Source organism: Bos indicus x Bos taurus, chromosome X, assembly GCF_003369695.1.
Source record: "Bos indicus x Bos taurus breed Angus x Brahman F1 hybrid chromosome X, Bos_hybrid_MaternalHap_v2.0, whole genome shotgun sequence".
In the NCBI taxonomy this organism is placed as follows: Eukaryota; Metazoa; Chordata; class Mammalia; order Artiodactyla; family Bovidae; genus Bos; species Bos indicus x Bos taurus.
The window spans coordinates 131225166-131249364 of record NC_040105.1 but is presented as its reverse complement, the minus strand read 5'-3'; the positions used below and the strand labels follow the sequence as shown (position 1 = coordinate 131249364).

General features: G+C 38.9%; 1 protein-coding gene across 5 annotated transcripts in view; it reads right to left on the bottom strand.

The window, feature by feature from the left end:
• ENOX2 (ecto-NOX disulfide-thiol exchanger 2) overlaps positions 1-24199 on the bottom strand; it is a 288301-nt gene that overhangs the window by 169746 nt on the left and 94356 nt on the right. For 3 of the 5 annotated variants that reach the window (XM_027533371.1, XM_027533369.1, XM_027533370.1), the window contains one exon: positions 4382-4525. The exons of the other annotated variants lie outside the window; for them this stretch is intronic. Coding sequence is in view for 2 of the 3 variants with exons in the window: in XM_027533369.1 (XP_027389170.1) it covers positions 4382-4525 (144 nt within the window). In the remaining variant the exon portion in view is untranslated. The remainder of the gene's footprint in view (positions 1-4381; positions 4526-24199) is intronic. 5 annotated transcript variants of the gene reach the window in all.

Sequence of the window (24199 nt, the reverse complement as noted above, 5' to 3'; positions counted from 1 at the left end):
TTTCAGAGGTATGAGTGAATAATTCTAACTAGGATGCTCCAGAAGGCTTCCTGGAGAAGGTGTGACTTGTAATAGGTGCTGTCCCTTGGACACGCTTTTGACATGTGAAAGAAGACGACAAGCATGCCAGGCAAAGTAAATGGCGTGAGCAAGGTCCCAAAGTAGGCAGGCCCATTGCCTATTTGGAGAAAGGTAGCAGACAACCTTGGTGGAAATAGAAAACTTGTTGGGGGAGTAGCTGAAAAGAAGGGACAATGGGATCTCCACCTTTGAAGGGATCCTAGAGATATCAAAGCCAAGTGCTGCTCACCTTACTCTCAAACACAGCTTTCCCTAGTGTGCCACCAGTGCTTACTATGCATTTTAATAACAGACCCAGACTCCTAATATCTACAGACACAGTACTTCTGGGAAAGTAGTTAGAGAAAAGCTTTGGAGTTGCAGGTCTAGTCAAACCACTTGCTAAATGCTCATTCTTAGGAAAGTTTATTCATCCTTTATTTCTTTACCTATAAATGTGTATAATAGTGCGTGCATACTTAGTTGCTCAGTCGTGTCTGACTCTTTGCAACCCCATGGACTGTAGCCCGCCAGGCTCCTCTGTCCATGGGATTCTCCAGGCAAGAATACTGGACTGGTATCTTCTCCACCCCGGGATCAAACCTGGGTCTCCTGCATTGCAGGTGGATTCTTTACCATCTGAGCCATGAGGGAAGCCCGTGGATAATAGTATACTCACTTAAAGCAGAGGCAGGAAGAAAAGGAGAAAGAATGCTTGAAAGAGTCGGAAAAGGAAGAGGAATCTGCAAAGTGTATTGCGAAGGAAAGCAGAAGTAGAAAGAATTCAAGCAAGGTGAAGTTTTAACAGCATGAAATGAAGCAAACAGGTCAAGGTGGCTGAGACCTGTCAAAGGGCCACTGACTGTGACAACCTGGAGGTTGCTGGGGACCTTTAAGAGATCAATTCTAGTATAAAAAGGGAGAGGCAGTTTGTAGAAAAGGGTGAGGTATGAGGGGTGGGAAAGGAAGAATAGAATGTACAGTGAGGAACCAGAGCTGCAGGCGCGGAACTCTCCATCATGTGTTGTGATAGAGAGGGAGAGAGAGAGTTTTGATTCAAAGAGGTCACAGGGTTGAGCAATGTAATGGCTGCATGAGTATCTCAGCTTAGAACTGAAATGGCTGGTAGCCCCTGGCTTTCCTTCTTGCTAGGATGCAGGCAATGGTGATAAAAGAAGCAGGAAGTTCCTACTCACAAAATATATTCCCTCTTCCTTTTGTCTAGAACTGTGCGGGGAGCTGCCCATGAGAACGGGGTCCTTTATCTAAAGGACACAGCCCTGGGAGCTGCCTCAGTCCTTGAGGGTTTGCTTGCAAGCATAGCTCTCTGTCCCGCCACCCCAGAGATTAGGCGACTATTAACTGCAGACACCTGGAGTTCTGGACAAACTTCTCACTCACAAGGAAATGTTATCTGGTGTAAGAAATAATAACAGGGTGCCATTCCCATGCTCTCAAGATTTCTTGTGACTTTTCGTAAGATGTAGAGGTGAGCCAAGAAAAATGTTAACTGTCTTGTTTTTCTCTTGCTCTCCTGTATAAATATAAGATGCTGAATAAAGTCATGGTCAGACCGCTTCCCTTTGTGGAGACGTGTCTGATCCTCTCGACCCCATCTTAGCTGTAGTATTCTTTCTCAGCCGCGTCGTGCACATTCTCGGGACCTGATCGACTTTGCCGGCTGGCTCCGGCAGAACTGCATAGGAAGAAAATACCCTTATAAAACAATCTGCTCATTTATAATACCATAAGATTGCCAGCTGAACAATTATGAGACTCCTTGTATAGTAAAATCTCATTAATTTGGACTACACTAATTTAGAATTTGTGGTAATTTAACCTGGGCTGGACTTACCACTGTACTATTATACTTACAAAGAAAGGGTTCACTAAGGAAATAGTGTGAAAAAGATTACAAGGGAGATAATAGAGCCTGCCAGGGGCCTAGTTCACCTATTTTTAAGAACATACTGTTTTTTAAGAGCTTACGCATATTCATTATTTGAATGCAAATTGATTCTGCTAATTATAGATTAACAATCTACTGCTAAAATCCTATATCTGCAACAGTTACTTTGCTCTCACTGAGTATGCTCATTAAGAATAAAACTGCAATTCTTTAAAAGTCAGTTCACACAATTCAGATTAATACATGCCCCTTTTCTCCACCCTCATGAGCTAACCAATGTTCTGGAGGTATTATTCTAAACTAGTACATCACTCACCACGAACACAGTGGAAAAACTAGGTGATGAAAAAAGGCGTCAGAACAGCCAAAATAGATGTTTTAAAGTTGATGCCCTAAATCATGCATCTCTCTCCATAGCAGGTTCTCTCACAGCTGATTTAACTCTTACTTAACATATTCATTTAAAACACTGACCTGGAGATCTTGCTTGTTTTTTTTTTTTTTTTTTTTTTTAAGTTTGTAACTGATTAAAAGGAGAAAAGGGGCTGTTACAGAAGGGACAGTTAGAGAAACTAGAGATGAGTGCAGGCTGCAGAAAGGAGACAGGACGTGGATAAAATGGGGCTGATGTGGTTGTAATAACTAAAAAGCCACTACAGTCTAGGACAGCTTAAAGTTAAAAGGTCTATATTCCTTAGTAAACCCAGAAAAGTATAATAGAGTATTGCCGCAGAGTTCAGTTCAGTCACTCAGTCGTGTCTGACTCTTTGCAACCCCATGGACTGTAGCATGCCAGGCTTCCCTGTCCATCACCAACTCCCAGAGCTTACTCAAACTCATATCCATCACAGTACAATGACTAATGACTGGAATTTTGCATTTAAATGGTCAAGCAAAGTCTAGATTATGTTGAATATATGACTTAAAAAGACAGATGTTACACATACACAATTTGTATTCACAATGTTTAACCTAAAAATGTGAAATGCATTGATGTTTAAAACAATGAAGTTGTAATATTATCATATAATAACAAAATAGCAACATTTATGAAGGGATTTATTAAGGGAAGAAGTGTGTGCAGATATCAAGCTAAACAATTTACCTAATTTCATTTAACTCTATTAATAATCTTAAGAGGTTTTAGTGCCATTTTTACCATTACAGTTGAAGAAAGTGAAAGTCAGAGAGGTTAAGAAATCCACCTGCAGCCACAGACAGAGAGAGCTAGGATTACAACTCAAGCCATTTCCTTAGCTATATACTACACCTTTCCAAAAAAAACGAAAAACAAAAAAAAAATCACACTTTTCTTGAGGGCTCTAGATAGCTAATGATTTACTGTATTTTTGTTTTCCAAACTTGTATTGAACAAATATCTTGATTTATAAGCAGAAAGACCTATGATCTAAGAGTCAGGCATGATGTTGTATGTTTGTAAACATGCTCCATTTTATAAGGCAGATGTCAAAGTAATAGTAAAAAACAGAATGAAACAAAACCCCAAACCCCATGCACATGTCTATTAGGCCTATATTAAAATCTCAGATCAGTCTCTATGGATTACAGATACTATTTTCAAATGACTAGCCAAGTAACAAAGAGATGAAATTTTAAAAATATTTTCTCTTACTTTAATATTTATATTAATATTTCAATATTTAATCACTTAATATTTGAAGTGATCAGTGAAGATCTGGTTCTCCCATTTCCCCCCCACTTGTTTTGGAGAAATATAACATGCGACTAGGCCAACAGAGCATGAACAATGGGGGTAATTGCAGGGGAGGCTAAAAATTCAGTTAGCTGTTATACAGGATTTAGAACAATCTGTTCATCAGCTGTTCTAAGAGAGCTATGAGGGCATGGAACACATGCGGGCATGGTGTGTACTGGGGGAAACAGGGGTGGGGTGGGGAGATGCAAATATAGGCAGTTATCCACATGAGAAGTACAAGTGACGGTTCCTACTACTTGTACATACAAAGAAAGATGTCCAGTGACATCATTCATTCATGTAATTCTTTCTGCATAAATCGAATGTTTTTTATTCATCTCTTCTTGTCTTAAGCTTATGCATTCAAGGGCCAGCTACAGATGCCACGTCTGCTTTGGAGTGTTCCATGATGCCCAAAGCTGACTGAAACTCATCCCCTGTTTGTGCTCCCATAGGTTTGCTTCCCTTTTACACATTCACCACAGTGCTGACAATACTCTCTTTTATGATTAGAGTTATTTAAGTATGTGCTTTTTCCTCCCTCTATTCCACCATGAATTCCTTGAGGGCAGGGGCCTCTTTCTCATTTCTATAGCTCCTACAAATCCTAGACCAGTGCCCACCACATACAAGGCTCTGGGACATTGTTGACTCAGTGGCACTGGCCTAAGAGCATGGATTATTGCCTAGCTTACCTGAAGGAGCATTTGTTCTCTTTCTTTTCTTGCTTGACTCCCCTCCATTCTCAATGAGGCCTTCTGTGACCAGAGGGCCACTGGCACTACCAAACTGCAGGGGCTCGTTGTTGTTGGCAGGGTCAAAGGGCAGCTGGTTCAACCCTAAAGAAGAAAAAGAAAGCCAAATCCAGACTCCATTAAGGACTGGGATGTCTCTAGGTTTTATTGTATGAGCCACTAGAGGAAAAGTGTCTATCTTAAAAGTTTGGCAGTAACAGGTGGATTCCTTAAAGCCAATTAGTTGCCCTCTGCCATTTTTACAGATCTTGTTGATAAGTACAGAATTAAAATACAGGGTTTTATAAGACTCTGTCTTTTGTAAGAGCTGCAGCTCTGTCATTTGTAAGATCCTTCCTGTTTCTTGGAAATTAACGTTTATGACCATAAATAACATTATGGCTATCACCTCCCTGAAAGAGATAGTGCTACGTGCTAAGTTGCTTCAGTCATGTCCAACTCTTTGTGACCCTATGGACTGTAGCCCCTCCAGGCTCCTCTGTCCATGGGATTCTCCAGGCAAGAATACTGGAGTGGATTGCCATTTCCTTCTCAGGGGATCTTCCTGACCCAGGGATTGAACCTGCATCTCTTACATCTCCTGCAGTAGGAGGCAGGTTCTTTACCACTAGCACCACCTGGGAAGCCTAAAGAGCTAGGACCCTCTTTAAATACAGCTATGGATGGACCTACTCTTTCTTTGAAAAGTTTGGTCACATATTTTTTAGATTATCTCTTGACATTTTTTCCCTTTCTTTCATTGCAAGGATTGTTGAATTGATGCAGATGTAACATTAGACTATGTGTGTGTGTGTGCTTAGTTACTCAGTTGTGTCTGACTCTATGCGACCCCCTGGATTGTAGCCCACCTATCCTGGTGTTAAAGTCACTGCCAACAATAATATAAGGATTTCCAAAAAGGAAAACTATAAGCAAACCAGAAAAGGAAACAAAGATATAAAACTTGCAAGGGAGTTATTTAGTAGTTGGAATGATGGGAAATTACAATCCAGGTTTGGGTAGTATTAATCCCATCCTCTTCAAATGATCTCAGAGCATGGTCACTTTACCAGTCGCTACCACACAATATAAAATGGCAAAAGGCATTTTTTATTCCCAAGTCTTATATGTTTCAGTCAGGGGTGAACAGAGATAGTTTCTTACTCCTCTGGCAGCAGCACCTGGAATTTAAAGTGTTTCAATTAAAGCTTCATGAAATGTGGAATCAAGAGCTTTGTTAAAAATCCAAAGTTAGGTGATTTTTCCTAAGTCTTTTATCTACTGGTCCTCTAATCCTATCAAAAGAGGAATCAAGTTGGCTTGCTATGGCTCACTCTTAACTCTCAATTTTTCTGTAGCCCATAGCTGTACAATTCTTAAGGAAATGTTGTAAAATGTCAATAAAAATTTGGAATTCAGTCAGTTAAAGGTCAACCAAATTTCAGTAAAATGAATGTTAAGGTGCTAACAAAATGGCTTCACATTCTTGTTTTTAATGAAAAGTATCTCTATGCTGTTTTCAGCCCATGGAACAAATACCATTTGTAGATTCCACTTGGAACACCTCCATTAAAATGTCTTCTGGGACTTGTCAAACATTTTCCTTTACATCATCTGAGTAACTAAGTGAAAAAATAAAAACTTGCTTCTGTGTCTTAACTCAACCATTCGCTGCATCCTACCCATGTCCTATTAAATCCCTACCATGACCAGAACTAAAGAAACAAAGACCAATTGCTATCTGGCTCAGACTGTAAAGAATCCAGCTACAATGCGGGAGACCCCGATTCAATTCCTGGGTTGGGAAGATCACCAGGACAAGGAAGTGGCAACACACTCCAGTAGTGTTGCCTGGAGAATGCCATGGGCAGAGAAGCCTGGCGGGCTACAGTCTACGGGGTCACAAAGAGTCGGACACAACTGAGCACCTAACACTAACACTAGAAAACATTCAGATCATAACCAAGACTATTTTCAAAGAAGATTAGCTTTTATATAATTTACAAATGAATGTATTTCTTGCACTTGAATAGTCACAGAGTCCAATATGATTAGTGTACTATTCTAAGACTTTTCTTGTTATTTCTTTCTGCGATATCAGGCTGATCAAAACAAGTTCCATGGAAGATAGAATATTATAGTGGAAACAATATATGCTTTGAAGCCTGAGAGATTGGGGTTCAAATCCTGGCCCTATCATTTACTATCTTAGTCACTCAGTCATGTCCGACTCTCGGCAACCACATGGACTGTAGCCCATCAGGCTCATCTGTCCATGGGGATTCTCCAGAATACTGGACTGCATTGCCATGCTCTCCCCCAGGGGATCTTCCCAATTCAGGGATCGAACCCAGGTCTCCCACATTGCAGGCGGATTCTTTACCGTCTGAGCCTCCAAGGAAGCCCATAAATACTGGAGTGGGTAGGATGTCCCTTCTCCAGGGGATCTTCCTGACCCAGGAATCGAACCGGGGTCTCCTACATTGCAGGCAGATTCTTTACCAGCTGAGCTACCAGGGAAGTCCTATTTGGGTAACTTCTGGCAATTTATGCAATTGTCCTTACCTTCATAATGTGTAAAAGGGGAATGATAACACTTCACAGTGCTGTTGCAAAGATAAGCAAACATATATATACATATTCGAAGTGAATTAAAACAAACTTTTCCCCTGGAAGTTTGAAGTTTGTAAGTAGCTCTTCTAAGGAGGATATGTCTCTCTTTCTCTCCTATAGCCATATCTCTAGCATCTTGGTGCCTAGCATCATGCCTGGCACATAGTGAGTGTTGAATGAATGAATTCTCAATAGGGTGGGGTAGCTGACTCATTCTATGAACTCATGTAGTTAGAATAAAGAATTAATGACACAGTTTAAAAGTTCTGATGCTGATTATATCAATATTACTTAAAATAATTAAATTTCAAATGCATCTCCATCATTTGAATACTATATTACAGGATGGTAAAATCTTGATTGAAAGGAATGCATGGGATTAGGAGGTTCTCATTAATAATGGTTAATCAGAAGAATTTTTTCTTTCACATTTGATAATTTCATAGAATAATATATTAGTCCATTTTTCTGCCTTATTAAGTAGATGACTGAGGATCTTACAGAGCTTCAGAGCTATGAGCTGTAAAAGGAGGCTAATAACACTAACTCGTGGGACTGTTAAAAATAAGATTACATGACATCATGTATGTGGAACATTCTGCATCACATCTGGCATATAGCAGATGCTCAATAAATATTAACTGCTAATTTCCATTTATAACATCTTGAATTTTTGACATAGAATGTGAGGAGATTGGTCTGAATTTGCCCTCCAAGGATATACCTTACTTTCATCATTGAGTCTTTTATTGCTGTTTGTACTGTTTTCTAAAAACTGAAGGAGTCCAAGAACAAAATCTGATGAATTAAATGTATTTAGTCGTAGACATTTGACTATAATCGTTCTTCTCTTTTATTTACTCCCAGATGATAACTTTAGAGACTTAAGTATTTAAGTCCCTAAAGACATGCAATGATGTCTGCAATACAGATGCAAATGATTTCTGGGCTTTGTGGAAAGCACTGAAGAATTTCCATGATTCTCCTCAAAGAAGATCAATGATCTCTTTGTGCCCAGCTGCTGTAATAGTCACTGCCACAATTTACTTTACAGAGCTTTCTACTATCAGGTCAAATTAGGACTAACCTGTACTAATATACAGATTTTTGTTTGGCACTGAATAAGACTGAGATTTCTACTACTTTCTGTGTATCCACCTCATAAATGATTCAAATATATGAAAATTCTGATAATGTAGCACACTATCTCAGCCTTGTTACTTATAGAAAAAGATCTCATATCAAGGAGAGACATCCCACCCAGAAGGCTCATCCATTGAATACAAATCCACATTTTACATTATCCAAAATCCAATACAGTCTCCAAAGATTGTAGTTCAAGAACAAGATCTATAGACATAGCAAATTCCTATGACACTAGCGCTTCTTAGCTACTTTTATTGTACTGTTTCATTCCTCCTTTAAGTGGCATTAAACCAACCTATAAATCAGTAAATCAATAGGTACTTTTAGGATCTTTTCTGTGTCATGTATATGTGATCTACTTTGAGTGTGTGTGTTAGTCACTCAGTTGTGTCCGACCCTTTGCAACCCCATGGACTGTAGCCTGCCAGGCTCCTCCATCCATGGGATTCTCTAGGCAAGAATACTGGAGTGGGTTGCCATGCCCTCCTCCAGGGGATCTTCCCGACCCAGGAATCGAATCCGCATCTCTTATGTCTCCTGCATTGCAGGCAGGTTCTTTACCACTAGCGATACATTTCGTTCAATTGTTAACTTGCTTAATGCCCCTAAAATGAGCAGATGAGATGTCTAACTTCTTATGGACTCTACTGATAATCACTGAAAGAAAAACAAATGAGGGAGTCACCAACAATTAACAGAACAAAAAATGTTCTAAAGTCTTATAAATTTCTCATAGCATTTGACCTTTTATTCCTGAGGATAACGTTAGTAAAACTTTGATCCTTGCTCATTCATTTCTCCTCCCGTCTTATCTCCTCATCACCTAACTCTACAAAATATACAGTTTGTCTAAAAGGAAGCATGGATTGATAAAGGAAAATAGATAATAAACACCAGTGTTATAGATTTCTGCTATTTCTGTATCTTAAGTTCACAATGAAACAAGTCCATGCGGTAATGTAATCTCATCTAAAACCAGGTTGACAGGTTTAGACAGTTGACCAGCTGTTACTTCATGTCATGTCAAAATATAGATTGTCTGACTTCATAACACATACGAGGCCACTTTAGAAAATACGCATATTGTGGAAGGGTGGGGAGGGGGTCCTTGTAGAACGACATTTATTATCCAATGGAACCAGGGGATGAAACATCTTGGAATGAAGTGTGGTTCCCAGTGAATTGTCCAGTCTGCAGGTCAAGGAGTTCACATGCAATGATGTCTGCAATACAGATGCAAATGATTTCTGGGCTTTGTGGAAAGCACTGAAGAATTTCCATGATTCTCCTCAAAGAAGATCAATGATCTCTTTGTGCCCAGCTGCTGTAATAGTCACTGCCACAATTTACTTTACAGAGCTTTCTACTATCAGGTCAAATTAGGACTAACCTTCTTGAAGCAATCTAAGACTTTTAATGATTGCCCCAGGTTACAGCACCAAAATGTGACCCTGTGGGTCCCTGCCACTTCCCATTTGCAGCTGCAGCCCACAGACTTAAGGTGGTTCAACCTTAGCAAAAAGAAATACAATTCTACTCTGGACTAGTTCTCTTTAAAAGAAAATGGTCATGTCTTGAGAAATCTAGCAAATTCAATTCAAGGCGGCAATCTCCAGACAGACATCAATGTTGAAAAAACAGAATATCAGTTTTTGGCAAAAGGAGCATTATAGCTAATTTGTGCATAAAACAGATTTATGTAACCTGAGTCCTATTTTCCAATTGACTTCAGTTTAAAATCAGATATGGGACTCCATGGTAGAGGGGGAAAGAGGGTCTCCAAATTACTTTTTAATTTAAAATTCTTGAAGTAAGGGGGTAGAATAATAGCCAGACTTTGAGGTGCTGGCAGGTGCTTTTGTAGGATTTATCCATCCCTAGGAGCCCCTCCTCCTCCCTCAGTTGTGGCCTAAAAACTTCAGATTCCACATTTTTAACTCTTGCTACCCAGCAATTCCACCTGCTACTTCTGAGGGAATATTTACAATTTCTAAAAAGATTTGGACTGCAATATCACTCTCCAGCCACAGGGGTTAGCAGCCAAAACAAATGAACATTTCTCAGCTCCAGGTCTTAGCTGATGTCAAACAAATGAAACCTACTTTGTCAAGTTTGAGAGTTCAATACTCTGTATAACTGGTTTAGCTGAAGCAAGGGTAGATGTAAAAGATGATTGGGAAAGTGAAGGGAATGGGGAAGCAAGGAGAAAGAAAATGGCCAAAGTCCTCTTCTGCTAAGAAGCCTGCATGCATGGTGGTGAGCATAAGCACTTTCAGAGCCAAAATGATGCTTAAGTCACGTTTTTCAAGCTGTGATGCAGATGACAGGTGGATTTTTAAGGATGGTGATCCTCCAAGCATGTTTTAATGCTCCCCAAACTCCTTGGTCAAGTCCTTCCTAATAAGGCCCTGCCACTCTGAGACTTGTCTCCTATGATGCCCCAGCTTGTTCTCTACTGTCTAATGGTCACACATGTTCCCCAGGGATCTTGTTAGAATGCAGATTTTGATTCAATAAGTCTGGGTTGTGTTCTGCTCGTCTAACAAGTTCCCAGGTGATGCTGATCCTGCTAGTGTGGGGTATCACAGTTTAGGTAGAAAAGGCTGACACTCTAGCAAAATGGGACTACCTAGCATTCACTGAATCATTCCAGTTCTTCCCTACTTCCACAGTTTTGGCTCACAGTGCTCCTCCACCTACCTCCTGATTCCTAACCTTCAAAAGACTATCCTTCCTCTCAGGTTTATCTCAGATGCTATTTCCTTCATGATGCCTTCTCCCATACACTTCCACCCAACCCAATACATACACAGCAATGGAGCAGGGCCACCAGGGAAACCACCATTCATTGACTGTGAAGAATGTGCAACAGCTAGGACATGGAAGCAACCTAGATGTCCATCAGCAGACAAATGGATAAGGAAGTTGTGGAGCATATACACAATGCAATATTACTCAGCTATTTAAAAAGAACACAGTTGAAGCAGTTCTAATGAGGTGGATGAAACTTGAGCCTATTATACAGAGTGAAGTGAGTCAGAAAGAGAAACATCAATACAGTATATTAATGCATATATATGAAATTTAGAAAGATGGTAATGACAACCCTATATGCAAGACAGCAAAAGAGACACAGGTATAAAGAACAGACTTTTGGACTCTGTGGGAGAAGGCGAGGGTGGGATGATTTGAGAGAATAGCACTGAAACGTGTATATTACCATATGTGAAACAGATGATCAGTGCAAGTTCGATGCATGAAGCAGGGCACTCAAAGCTGGTGCTCTGGGACAACCCAGAGGGATGGGGTGGGAGGAAGGTGGGAGGGGGGTTCAGGATGGGGGGGACACATGTACACCTGTGGCTGATTTTTGTCAATATGTGGCAAAAACCACCACGATATTATAAAGTAATTAGCCTCCAATTAAAATAAATTGAAATTAAAAAAAGAATGTGTCCTGCCTTATATTCTTTAGCCCACTCTTCTATTTTCCAGTTATTATTCCCATTTACAACAAAGAAAGGTAAACTTACAGAACTTTAATTTCCCAAGGTCACACAGCTAATAAGCAGTATTACTAATAAACACCATTCTGACCTTCCTCAAGTCTTAATCTGCACTCTTCCTATGCATGACTTGTGTTATAGTTCTCTGAGTATTTGTCTTATTCTCCCTTCCCTCCTGCCTTAGCACATGACCACTAAGTTGTAAACTCTGTGAGGACAGGCTTTATGCCCCAGTCATATTTTAAAATCTCTCCTTATTCAAAATGCCTGGCATGGTGCCTTGTACAATATTGTACAGACTCTAGAAATGTGTACAGAACTGAACTCAGCTACAGTTTTGGGTACAATAGTTGTGTTGCCTACCCTAGATGCCAAGCAACTGGCTGCTAGAGCTGTTATGAAAGGAGAAAGAAATATGGTTTGGGGAGTTAATTCAGCATTCCTCATATCCCCTCTACCCACTCCAGTACTCTTGCCTGGAAAATCCCATGGACAGAGGAGCCTGGTAGGCTGCAGTTCATGGAGTCGCCAAGAGTCGGACACGACTGAGCGACTTCACATTCACTTTTCACTTTCATGCATTCGAGAAGGAAATGGGAACCCACTCCAGTGTTCTTGCCTGGAGAATCCCAGGGACGGAGGAGCCTGGTGGGCTGCCGTCTATGGGGTCGCACAGAGTCGGACACAACTGAAGCAACTTAGCAGCAGCAGCAGCATATCCCTTCTATCCTAGGATCCCTGATGACTCTTGGGGGAGTGGTGATAGACTATCTATCATACACTGTACTCCTGAATACGACTCTGCATAACTTCACTTTCCCTTTCCAAGAAACAAAACAGTCCTTCTACCGACTAAGACCTCTTTATAAGAAAACACTATAATAGAAACCCTATATATGGATCTTCTCTTAGTATTTCTATGGACACCAGGTTACAGATTCCTGCTTTACAAACTGCAGTCAAGGCAATCCCTAGAGATGTACCATCCAACACAAGAACCATTAAACAGATTCAACCATTGAAATAGAAGTTTAAGTGAATTAAAATAAAAAGCTCAGTTCCTCAGTTGCACTAGCCACATTTAAAGTGCTCAATAGCCACATGTGGCTAGTGGCTTCTGTATTGCACAGTACAGTACAAAGTATCTCCATCATCACTGAAAATCTTACATGCTGCTCTAGAGTCAGACCTGGCTTCAAATCCATATTTTCTACATACTAGATGTGCCACTTAAAGGGGTATAAAACAAGTCACTTGATTTCTCTGAGATCATTTCTATACTGGACAATGGGGATGATAATGACTCCTCTTAGAGGGAAGTGAGGAAAATTAAAGGAAAGGATGTATGTCTAAGGTCTATCACATATCAGACACTAAATAAGTGTGAGCTCCCTTCTTCTAACTCAACTGGGGATTTATAGGCATTTGTCCCCAAATTTGAATAGTGTGGCTACTTAGGCCATCACACTATATCCTATTTATGGCTTAGAAGATATTAGCTTTGCATTCATGTTATAACCCTCTTTTTCAGATAATATACAGCCATCAAGGTAAAAACATTAATACATAATGCTGGGAGTAGTAGCTCAGCTGGTAAAGAATCTGCCTGCAATGCAGGAGACCCAGGTTTGATTCCTGGATAGGGAAGATCCCCTGGAAAAGGGATAGGCTACCCACTCCAGCATTCTTGGGCTTCCCTGGTGGCTCAGTTGGTAAAGAATCCGCCTGCAATGTGGGAAACCTGGGTTGGGTCCCTGGATTGGGAAGATCCTCTGGAGGAGGGCATGGCAACCCACTCCAGTATTGTTGCCTGGAGAATCCCCATGGACAGAGGAACCCAGTGGGCTGCTAGGGTTGAAAAGAGTCAGACATGACTGAGTGACCAAGTGCAACACACAGTACAGTCAGTGATTGCTCTTTGCTTATACTATTTTTAGGAAAGGAGACCATATTTGTTACCACCTTGAACTTTCCATCATGAAAGAACCATATTTTCCCCCCTTACAACTGAAATGCCTCCTCCCAAAGCTTTAATCAGTGCTCACTTTCAAGTGGTGGGTGTATTATTAGAACACTGCTAGCAGTGACACTAGAGCTGGAATAGGGAAGGTCCATTTCTCTCTAAATCCATATTTTCCAATGCTTTGTGCTTTTCCTGTGAGGCTGACATCTCCCAGGCCTGGTAAAGGTGAATTATTTGTGAAAAGTCTGAACTAAATCTGTTAAGATGTTTGAGTTCTGTGAGCAGGAAAGCAAAATACATATTTCTAACTTCAAGAAGAAGAACGCTTCAGGACTCTTTTTCCCCTGTTCAATTTAAGGCTTGGGAAACACAGCAAAATCACATTCCTCAATGAAAACAAAGTTCAAAAAATGTTGATTTGATAGAACAGTTCAAAGTGACAGATGGTAGACAGGCGATCTATCATCTTCCTTAGGATAAAGTCTGGCAGTCTTCAGAGAAACCGAGAAGAGAAAGTCTTATTTTTCTCTAGTTTAGCCCTGGGAACTTGCAACTACCCTTCTCTCTCCATCTTTGGGAGTGGAGGATTAGGAAGGTGGTGATTCATCAGTGTCTGCTTTCAGCTGGCTCTAGGCCATGCTGCAATTCCTGTTGACCAATTTTCTTCTTGAGTGACGGGAAAAGGGCAGGTTGCTAACATACTGACCATTAGGTTATCTGTTTAATACTTGCCTGAGAACGTGCCCAGAGGTGCTATATTATGGGTGTCTCTTTCTAAATAAAATAAATAATTGTGGATTTCAGGCCTGAGGGCAGAGAGTTGTTCTGGTATTGAAATTGGAGTCTATCTTGTCAGATCTGTAATGAGGTCTTCCCTTCAGGCTGATTGATTTTATAAAGCTGCGGTAATTATCAAAAGCAAACACAGTTCTCTCTGCAGAAACCACTCCGCTGGTTTTGAAAACTAGCTAGTCAGCTGGATCTGGTCAGGAGCCTAGGCTGAGCCAGCTTGTTCTGTAGGAATGGTTAGCACATGCGCCAATTTACTCTAATAGATTCTTAAGACACCAGCAAATAAGTTGTAAACAAAGTTTCGCAAAACAATTTCACATGCTTTAAATGAGTGAAAATTGAAGTAGCAGTCAGATAAATCTGCATTTCTGTGCAGGATACTTTGAAGGGGAGAATGAGAGCGAAAGCTCCTTTAGTCTTTGGAGAATTAATTTTATCAATTAATACTAGAAGGATATTGGTTATCTGTTAAGACTGATGCACTGTATGAATAACATTTGTATCTTTGCTTTTCCCCAAATGTTCACACTAATTTCACCAGATTTCCTTTATTCATTCACCTAGCCTTCATTAACTATTTATCCAATCACTGTGCTACAATTTTAATTACCTTCTAATTAACCAATGATGAGTTTGTGATTTAGCTTCTCTAAATATAGAACTACATAAATACAGTAAACCTTCATTTACACATTCAAAAAATATTAACGTCTCTCCTTTCCCTTACACCATTAATTTTGCTATACTGTATCATTAATGTTCTGGAGCTGTGCTTTCTGTATTCCTAATATTTGATCCTCATTTGAAGCAGTTTTTCAAGAATGTATGATAAACAACCCTGTTGTTGGCTGCGAAATTAAACATATGGGAGGAAACAGAGCTTCCTGTAAATTGTTAATGCATCTTTATAGATCCACACCTCCTCTATAACAACTTCACCTCAGGAGCATCAGTATAGGGTGTTGACAAGTGATTAACCGCTTTAGAGAGGTCCCTGGGCTGAAATCAGACCTACTACTGAGGAGAAAAGGGTTTCCCAGATGGCTCCGTGGTAAAGAATCAGCCTGCAATACAGGAGATGCAGGTTCAATCCCTGGGTCGGGAAGATCCCCTGGAGAAGGAAATGGCAATTCACTCTAGTATTCTTGGAGAATTCCATGGACAGAGGAGCCTGGCAGGCTAAAGTCCATGGGGTTGCAAAAGAGTCAGACATGACTTAGTGACTAAACAACAACAACTGAGGAGAAAGGTAGAATCTCCCTGAGAAAACAACATGACTGTAAAGGAAAAGCTTGCAAAAAAGAACTAATCTGTGTTTGAAACAAAGTCTTAGTGTTGTTGTGTAAAAGAATAAGATCTTAATTTTGCTCCAGTCTACAGTCTAACAGATGTATTCAATACATGTTGGAATGAATGAATCAATCTAACAATGTTGACAGACAGCTTCTCTCCTTATTCATCCAATGCATTCAAAGAATTTTGTGTGCTTAGCAGTATCCTAGGCCCTAGGGTTTCAGGACTTGATAAGACACAGTTTTGTTCCTCGAAAAAAAAGAAAATTGCAACCAGAAAGGAGGGCAAATAAATACACAGAAAATTTGGGCCAAATTACTGCATCAGCTTCATCTCTTGCCACTTACCCCCAAGTATGCTTTAATTCATTCATACAAAACTTCTCAGATTCCTCAAACATGCTATTCCTGTTTCTGCCTCAGTACTGCTTTAAAAAAAAAAAAAACACTTTATTTTATTGTGGTAGTAACACTTAACACGAGCTCTACCTTCTTAACAAAATTTTAAGTGTACAATACGGTATTGTTAATTATAGGCACGATCTCTAGAATTTATTCATCTTCCATAGTTCAAACTTTTTGACTGTTGATTAGTAATTTTCCATTTCCGCCGCCACTCAGCTATGGCAGCTATCATTATAGTCTCTGGTTCTATGAGTTTGACTATTTTAGATACCTCATACAGGAGGAATCATGCAATATGTGACCTTCTGTGGCTACTTTATTTCATTTAGCATAACATCTTCAAGCTTTATCCATATTCTTGCATACTGCAGGATTTTCTTCTTTTTTTAAGTTGAATAATAATATTCTATTATATGTATATACCATGCTTTCTTTCTTCATTCATTTGTTGGATGTTTAGGTTGTTTCCATATCTTGGCTATTGCAAATAATGCTTCACAGTGTTGGAGTGCTAATATCTTTTCAACATACTGATTTCAATTTATTCAGATAAATACTCAGGAGTGGGATTGCTGGATCATATGGTAGTTCTATTTCTAATTTTTTGAGGAAGCACCATACATTTTCCATAGCAGCTGCAACAGAGTACAAGGGTTCCGATCATTCTACATCCTTGCTAACACTCCTCTTTGTTTTTTATAATATCCATCCTCATAGGTATAAAATAATATCTCATAGTTTTCACTTGCATTACCCTAATGATTAGTGATGCTGAGCACCTTTTCATATACTTGTTGGCCATTTGTATACCTTCTTTGGAGAAATGTCTATTTAAGTCTTTGGTGGTGGTGATGTTCAAAACCCTGCTCAAGTGTGACTTCTTCAGTGAAATGTTTCCTAATCCCCAAAAGCTCTCTCCACAGGAGTAGACAGAGCCTTTAAAAAAAAATATCAGATCATTTATTTTAAGATCTCAGGTTCCATTCTTGATGTTTATAGGTTTGTAGGTGTTCTGGGTGAGAGGTTGTCAATATCTGATACTTGCCTTTAGAAAGTTCATGCTTATGGCAGAATGAAGGACACACTGGAGGTGAGAAGGCACTCAAGACAAAGAGACCAATTACAATACCAAAGTGATACAGTGGAGAGAAGACAGTAGTATAACCTCAGATAGTAGCAATGAATAGAAAGAAATGGATATCAGAGATATTCATGAAATGAAATTATCTGGATTTGGTGTTTGAATCTGGAAGTTGAGGGGAAGAGAGGAGTCCAAGGATGATCCATTTTAAAGTTCTTAAGTTTCAGTCCTAAAAATCCTGCAAGGTTTGGGAGTTCAGCATGAGAAAACGCACAATCCACTGGAAGCATACCCACAAAGCTACAGTGAAAAAGAAAACTGCTTCCAATCTCTATTTGCCATGGCATAAAGGCTTCCAGAAAACACCATCAAAAGGCTTACACTTGACCTTTACTATGTATTCTTAGCAAAGCCTGTCAAAAGGTATCAATTCATCCCGGAAAAAAAATAAAAAAGCACAATAGTCTAAGAGGCAGGATAACATAGTATTGGGCTATGGAGGGAGAATAACATTTTATTAATAGGTCTCAGACTTGGTTTATTTTGTCTGCAGCATTTACTGATGAAAGTGTCTTTGAAGGTCAGAAATACTTAATAGATTCCTTCCCCTTCCCCTGTATACTTCTCCTTATTCTCCTCTCCCCAACAACTCTTCAAAATGGTCTTATTAGAAAACCTTGATTTTAATAGCAGTTGTCTTTTGGTTATTATCATATGTTGGATTAAGCTGACAATTCTCCTTTTAACAATACTCAAATAAGCTTGAAAAAATTAATGCTACATTGTTTTTCTCCCTGCCAAAGAATATAGTATTGTAATTGTCTTCTGGAGAAGAAGCACTCTAATCATCTTTAACTTTAAAGTAAATTCATTTCAGGAAGATGCTTTGAGACAAACAATTGACAGAGCAAATCAGGGCTTCTAGGAGATTGTGAAGTGATGGACTGAAGAGAATGCCAGAGCCAAATTCAGTTCCGTGAACATTTTCAACTTAAGAGTTTCTCTGCAACAAAATAGCACTGTTAAGTCATGGTCTGTTGTGGAAGATAGGCCTTAAACATTGAGCAGATTCTTAATACCTAATGGTTCTAGGCACCACAGAGGCAACACACATACAATGCAATTATTCAGATTAAACAATAGAAGAAGCTGTTATACGGGGTGAAGTCAGAGCGTGAAAGCACTGTAACTTGGTTAAAAAGAATCCAGGACTGGAAAAGACTTAAGAAGCCTCTTATTCCAACTGATGTCATTGGAATCTCGGACTGGTCTCAAAAGTCAAAGGTCATTCCAACTTTCACTCCCTCCCTAACCGAATCCATCTCCATCTTCCATTGTTGTCGTTTTGTTATTTTTGGAGCCCTTCCTGTTCAAGGCTTGGGGAAATACATCATCTGGAGACAGATTTGGATTGGTACATTTATAGCCTTGGTAAATTAACAAGGTCAGAATTTCCTGGAAATTTGGCACGTTTCTAAGTTGACGGTGGAAAGAAAAAATGGACTAGCAATGACCTAAGGCCCCAAATACTTGACCAAGGAGCCTAGATTCCTGGGCAGATGCAAAGCGTGAGCATAAAGCCATAGTGCAGTAAACCAGTTCTATTTAAGGATCCTCCCTTTGGGCTTCTAAAAGGCAACTGTCTTTTTTGATATACATGTGACCCACATCTGGTTTTCTATAAAGTGAATGGTGCCAAAAGCAGTTCCTGTATTCTCTTGTTTTTCACCAGTTACTTCCTGTCTCAACTCAGTCACAAACCTTACAGACTTGTTAGGAGTATCTCCAGAAGAGAGTGAGACTTTAAGACAATGTCTCATTGCTGGACACATATTAAAATTACCTGGGGAACTTTTTAAACTTACCAATGCCTGTGCCCGACCCCCAGAGTTCTCATTTAATTGTTTAGGGTAGGGACACCAGGTGATTCTAATGGGTGCAGCCTGGACTGAAAACAACTGCTCTAAAGGAAGCAAATGAGTATACACTACCCAAAGTGTTGTGTTTTTTTTAAAGTTAAAACCAAATAACAGAGAATAAGTTCATTTATTCATTACCTACAATATGAAGGACACTGTATTGGTTGTGTAGTATAAATAGGTTAGACATAAACTTGTCTGGTTTATGATGCTTCTATGGAAAAGATGGAAAAATAAGATTAGAAGGGTTTCTAGCAACCAAAAGAAACTTGTACCAAAACCTGAAGTCTTGGAAAAAATTCAGGTAAAATATTATCACAGGATTATGTTCTTTTCCTTGGTATAGGAGATAGCAACTAAAATGCTTCATAAATATTGTGTCTGTTTTTTTATTTCCAGAAAAAGATTCCACACTGCTTTGGGGGTTGTTCCCCAATCTCACAACCCTTGGGACCCCAGGCCAGTCATCCATGCCCTCAAGTAGATCATTCATTTACTCCACTACATGTACAATGCCATCAAGGATGTTGGGAAGCACTGTGTCTAAACTACAACTATATTTAATAAAATCAGGCTGCAGTGTGGTTTGCTTATATCAATGTCACCTCAATGATTCCTCAGTGAATGTTAGGAAGGGTCTGGTAAACTGTAAAAAATGCAAAGGAAGCAGTTAAGTATAGTGGAAGAACAGGGAACAAAGACAAAAGCTCTGGTCTCTGCTTTTCCATTAACTTAGTTGGAGAACCTTGGGCAAGTCATTCTTGGTCAAAGTTTTCTCATGTGAAAGATGAGTGTTGTACCATATGATCTCTGAGCTCTGCATTTAAGATACAACAACAATAACAGACGTGTATATGGAAAACATTAATAGACACCTGATATAAAACTGAGTAATGGAGAAAACAAGAGAGGATGGAGACCTCGATGAATGCCTTCCCGGTACCACCTACTCACAACTTATTTTGCATGTAAGTAAATGATTTAATAGCAGTACAGTTAAGGTACCCTGAAAAAAAACAAGCATTTCGATCACTGCTCCAAAAAAAAAAAAGTCTCCTTAAGAATTTTGCTAATTATAGACAAGAACTTGTAAGTATAGACAAGTTTTTTTTTTAATAAGATGTTTAAATATCAATATATTTTCCAAGTAACTGGCTATCAAATAATGTCATTTAGAGCACAAGTATTGTGAAACTCAGAATACAAGTTTAATGCTGAAATAAAGCATGTCTAACATGTTAGGAATAAATTACTCTAATTGACTTTGCTCACATATGAGACATTTCAAAATGTAACGATGTGCTGACAAAACTACTTGTATCCCTCTGCCAAAGTTATAGGACTGCTATTAAATCCAAAGTATGGTATTTGTATATACATAAGAGCAGGCAACAATTACAATCTAGAGATATTTTAAATTTAATCTTTTTTATTTGTTAGTATTGTTATACAGCAATGAGCATTGAGAAAAAAATGAATCAGTGTGCATTATGCAACAATCAGGCAAAATACTCTAATCCTCTGTCATTCTCTTTCCTTGGCCCCTGGGTACTCATTAAAGGTTAATTTATTTAAATCTCTCAAACATTCATTTCAATCTACTTTAATAAACTAATGAATCTTTGGAACTTTGCCTAATCAGCTTATGTTTCCTATTTTAATACATCTATAAAATGTCTTTTTTTAGAGCTCATTCTTAATAGTTATCTTCCCTCTTGGATATAGAATTGTACTTCAGTAACAACCTGATTTGAGCATTTGGTAACACATAACCTCATCCAACACACAGAGAATGCCTGTGGCTTGCCTATTGCTCTTAAACACAGTTACATTTTAGAGGATAGTGAATTGATTTATGTTTAGTAGGGATAATAATCCTCCAAATTGAAATGGTCATTTTGCAGTTTAGTGGGAGTGACAATTATATTGAAGAAAAGCTTCTAACAACTTTGGTGCTTGTCAAATGTCGTGAGGGCCTGTCAGTGAAACAACTCCATTTTGGTCATTGCAAATCAGAGCAGTGCATGGTACATGCCATGTGGATTGGCAAACGTAAGAGAAGTCTTCAAAAGAGTAGTACCATCTAAATGGGGTCAAAATTTGTACCTTATAATCTGTTCAACTGCCATGTTAAATACATTTTATTTAATGGTAACTTTAGGGAGTCTTTCATGTAATGACCATTAAGTTGAATGTTCTCAAGGTGGTGGCTGACATTTGGGAACTGCACTCCACCCTGTATACCACAATGCCAGAAACCAAAATCTTGGAGCACTTAGGACATTATTTCTAACACTTTTCTCTAACAATTGACATTATAGAATTTTACAGCTTATCAAGTGCTTATACAACATCCTTATGATGGAAGAGGAGAAAACTGTAGCTCAGGGAAGTTTCAGTGATTTACCCAAAGTTATAACATGACTGTATGGAGGAGTGGGAACCCAGACCTTCTGGCTACAGATCATTCCCCTGTACTGTGTTGCCTTAACTGTAGGATCTCTGTTGGGGTTAATGTTTTTACTGTTGCATGGTTCACCACTGATGAAAGAAAAATTGTTAAAGTTACCTCCAAGATGTTTTGGCAGTAAATAAATCAAATTGACTAAAAATAATTATGATAAATGATACAACATAACTGAACTTCATAATATAGTAATTCACTGAAGTGTAACTTCATGTGTAAGAGCTGGAATTCTTAATTTTAAGTTTTGCTTTCATTTTACATACAGATTAGTAAAAATAATGAATGTATTCCCCACCCTTGGTCTAGATTTCAAATGTTTAAATTTCTGGTGAAAGTAGATGCTTGGCTCGAAGTTAAATTGCTAAAGGTTTTCAAGTTGTCACCTTTGCTTTTTCAAACAGTAACTCCAAGGAATTACCTTTCAAAGTCCATTGTTCATTCATTTCTCGTCTGTCCACCCATTCATTTATCCAATCATCCAGATGACATTTACGGAATGCCTACTTGGAGCCAAGCAACAGGACTGGCATGGACCCTACTTGAAGCTCCGAATGCTGCCTTACTTCCTCAGACTAAGAACTCCCTGAAGACAGGAATTCTGTCATTCTGCACAGAATATAGCCAGTTCTATTTGCAGAAAATCACTTAAACACTCTTTTGACAGTGAGATTTCTGACTCCCTGGCCACCCACATGCCCCTCCAGACATATGGGAGTTAGGGGAAGAAATAGCAGAGTCTGCTTATCAAGTCTGATCTTTGGATAATGACTCCAGGTCTCCCATCCGAGCTTGCTGCCTCTCTGCCTTGTGGTCAACAAAGTGATTCAGCTCAAAACAGCAATATATCTGTTGCTGCTTCCAAGATATCTTCTAGCAAGCTACACTTTTTTAAATGGTTACTTCTGCCCTTCAGCACAGTGGTGAACTGCATCAGCAAATGTACTGTCTCATCTGACTCCGTGAGAAGTAGATGCTTATACACAATAATGTAGATACATTTGAAAAAGCTGCCAAATCAGGAACATGACTGCTGTCACTAAACAGATACTTGATTTTCTTATATTAACATAAGAACTCACATTCAGAGACTGCTATTACCTTTTCAACTCTCCGTCATACCCACCTCAAAGTTACCTTGTGAGGTGACCGGAGAAGGCATGATTGATTATACAGTTAACGTTTGAAAATCTAAACCTAAGAGAGGCTAGGTGATTTATTTCAAGTTTCACAGCAAGCCAGTGGCAGAGTTGGGTCTCCCAACTACCACTCCAGGGATCAGGCTGTTTGTGCTCCTTGTCATCAGGAGAGTTGTAATTTTAAGAATTTCTAGGAGTCATGAAAAACCAACCAATTATCTCAGTTTGTACCATTGCCTTCTTAATTATTTAGAAATGATTTCCTAGGAATAAGAAGTGAGGGAAACCAGCATGGTAAACAGGCAATTCTGAACAGGAAACTTCCTTCAAGCAGACTGAGCCTTAATTGCAATGCTTCCAAACTGAACAGTAATTAAGCCCAAAAAGGTAGAGTTTAAATAAACAAAAACAATGGTACACATATTTTCTCTGTATTAGAAATCTTTTTAGTTCTGCAAGGATGGAGTAAGTCATGCCGTGATACATCTTTTGCTCACAGAAATGAAGATTGTGAGTAGCTGATACCACTCACAAGGCATATCTGTGTTTTCTAGGCTTCCTCTAAAATATATGAATATTGGCTTCACATATATTTGACATAAAACATTTTCTGTTGGACCATATATAATATTTTAAAGGTCAAGAGTTTATATTTTTTAAAAAAAATGAAGGTCTTCCTACTTCTATTATCATTTGTTATTTAATTCTTCAAAATAGATTTCCCCAACACATTGTTTTTAAAATATTTTATTAAGCAATATATATATATATATATATATATACACACACACACACACATATATATATAACAATATATATTTTCTCCAAAGAACAGCAAGGAGAGATAAGAAAGCCTTCCTCAGTGATCAATGCAAAGAAATAGAGGAAAACAACAGAATGGGAAAGACTAGAGATCTCTTCAAGAAAATCAGAGATACCAAGGGAATATTTCATGCAAAGATGGGCACAATAAAGGACAGAAATGGTACGGACCTAACAGAAGCAGAAGATATTAAGAAGAGGTGGCAAGAATACACAGAAGAACTATACAAAAAAAGACCTTCATGACCCAGATAATCACGATGGTGTGATCACTCAGCTAGAGCCAGACATCCTGAAATGAGAAGTCAGGTGGGCCTTAGGAAGCAACACTACAAACAAAGCTGGTGGAGGTGATGGAATCCCAGTTGAGCTATTTCAAATCCTAAAAGATGATGCTGTGAAAGTGCTGCACTCAATACACCAACCAATTCAGAAAAGTCAGCAGTGGCCACAGGACTGGAAAAGGTCAGTTGTCATTCCAATCCCAAACAAAGGCAGTGCAACAATTAAAATAAATAAATTTATATTAAAAAATAAAATAAAATTAATTAATTAAAAAAAAAAAAAGAAAGGCAATTGCAAAGAATGTTCAAACTACCACACAGTTGCAGTCATCTCACATGCTGGCAAAGTAATG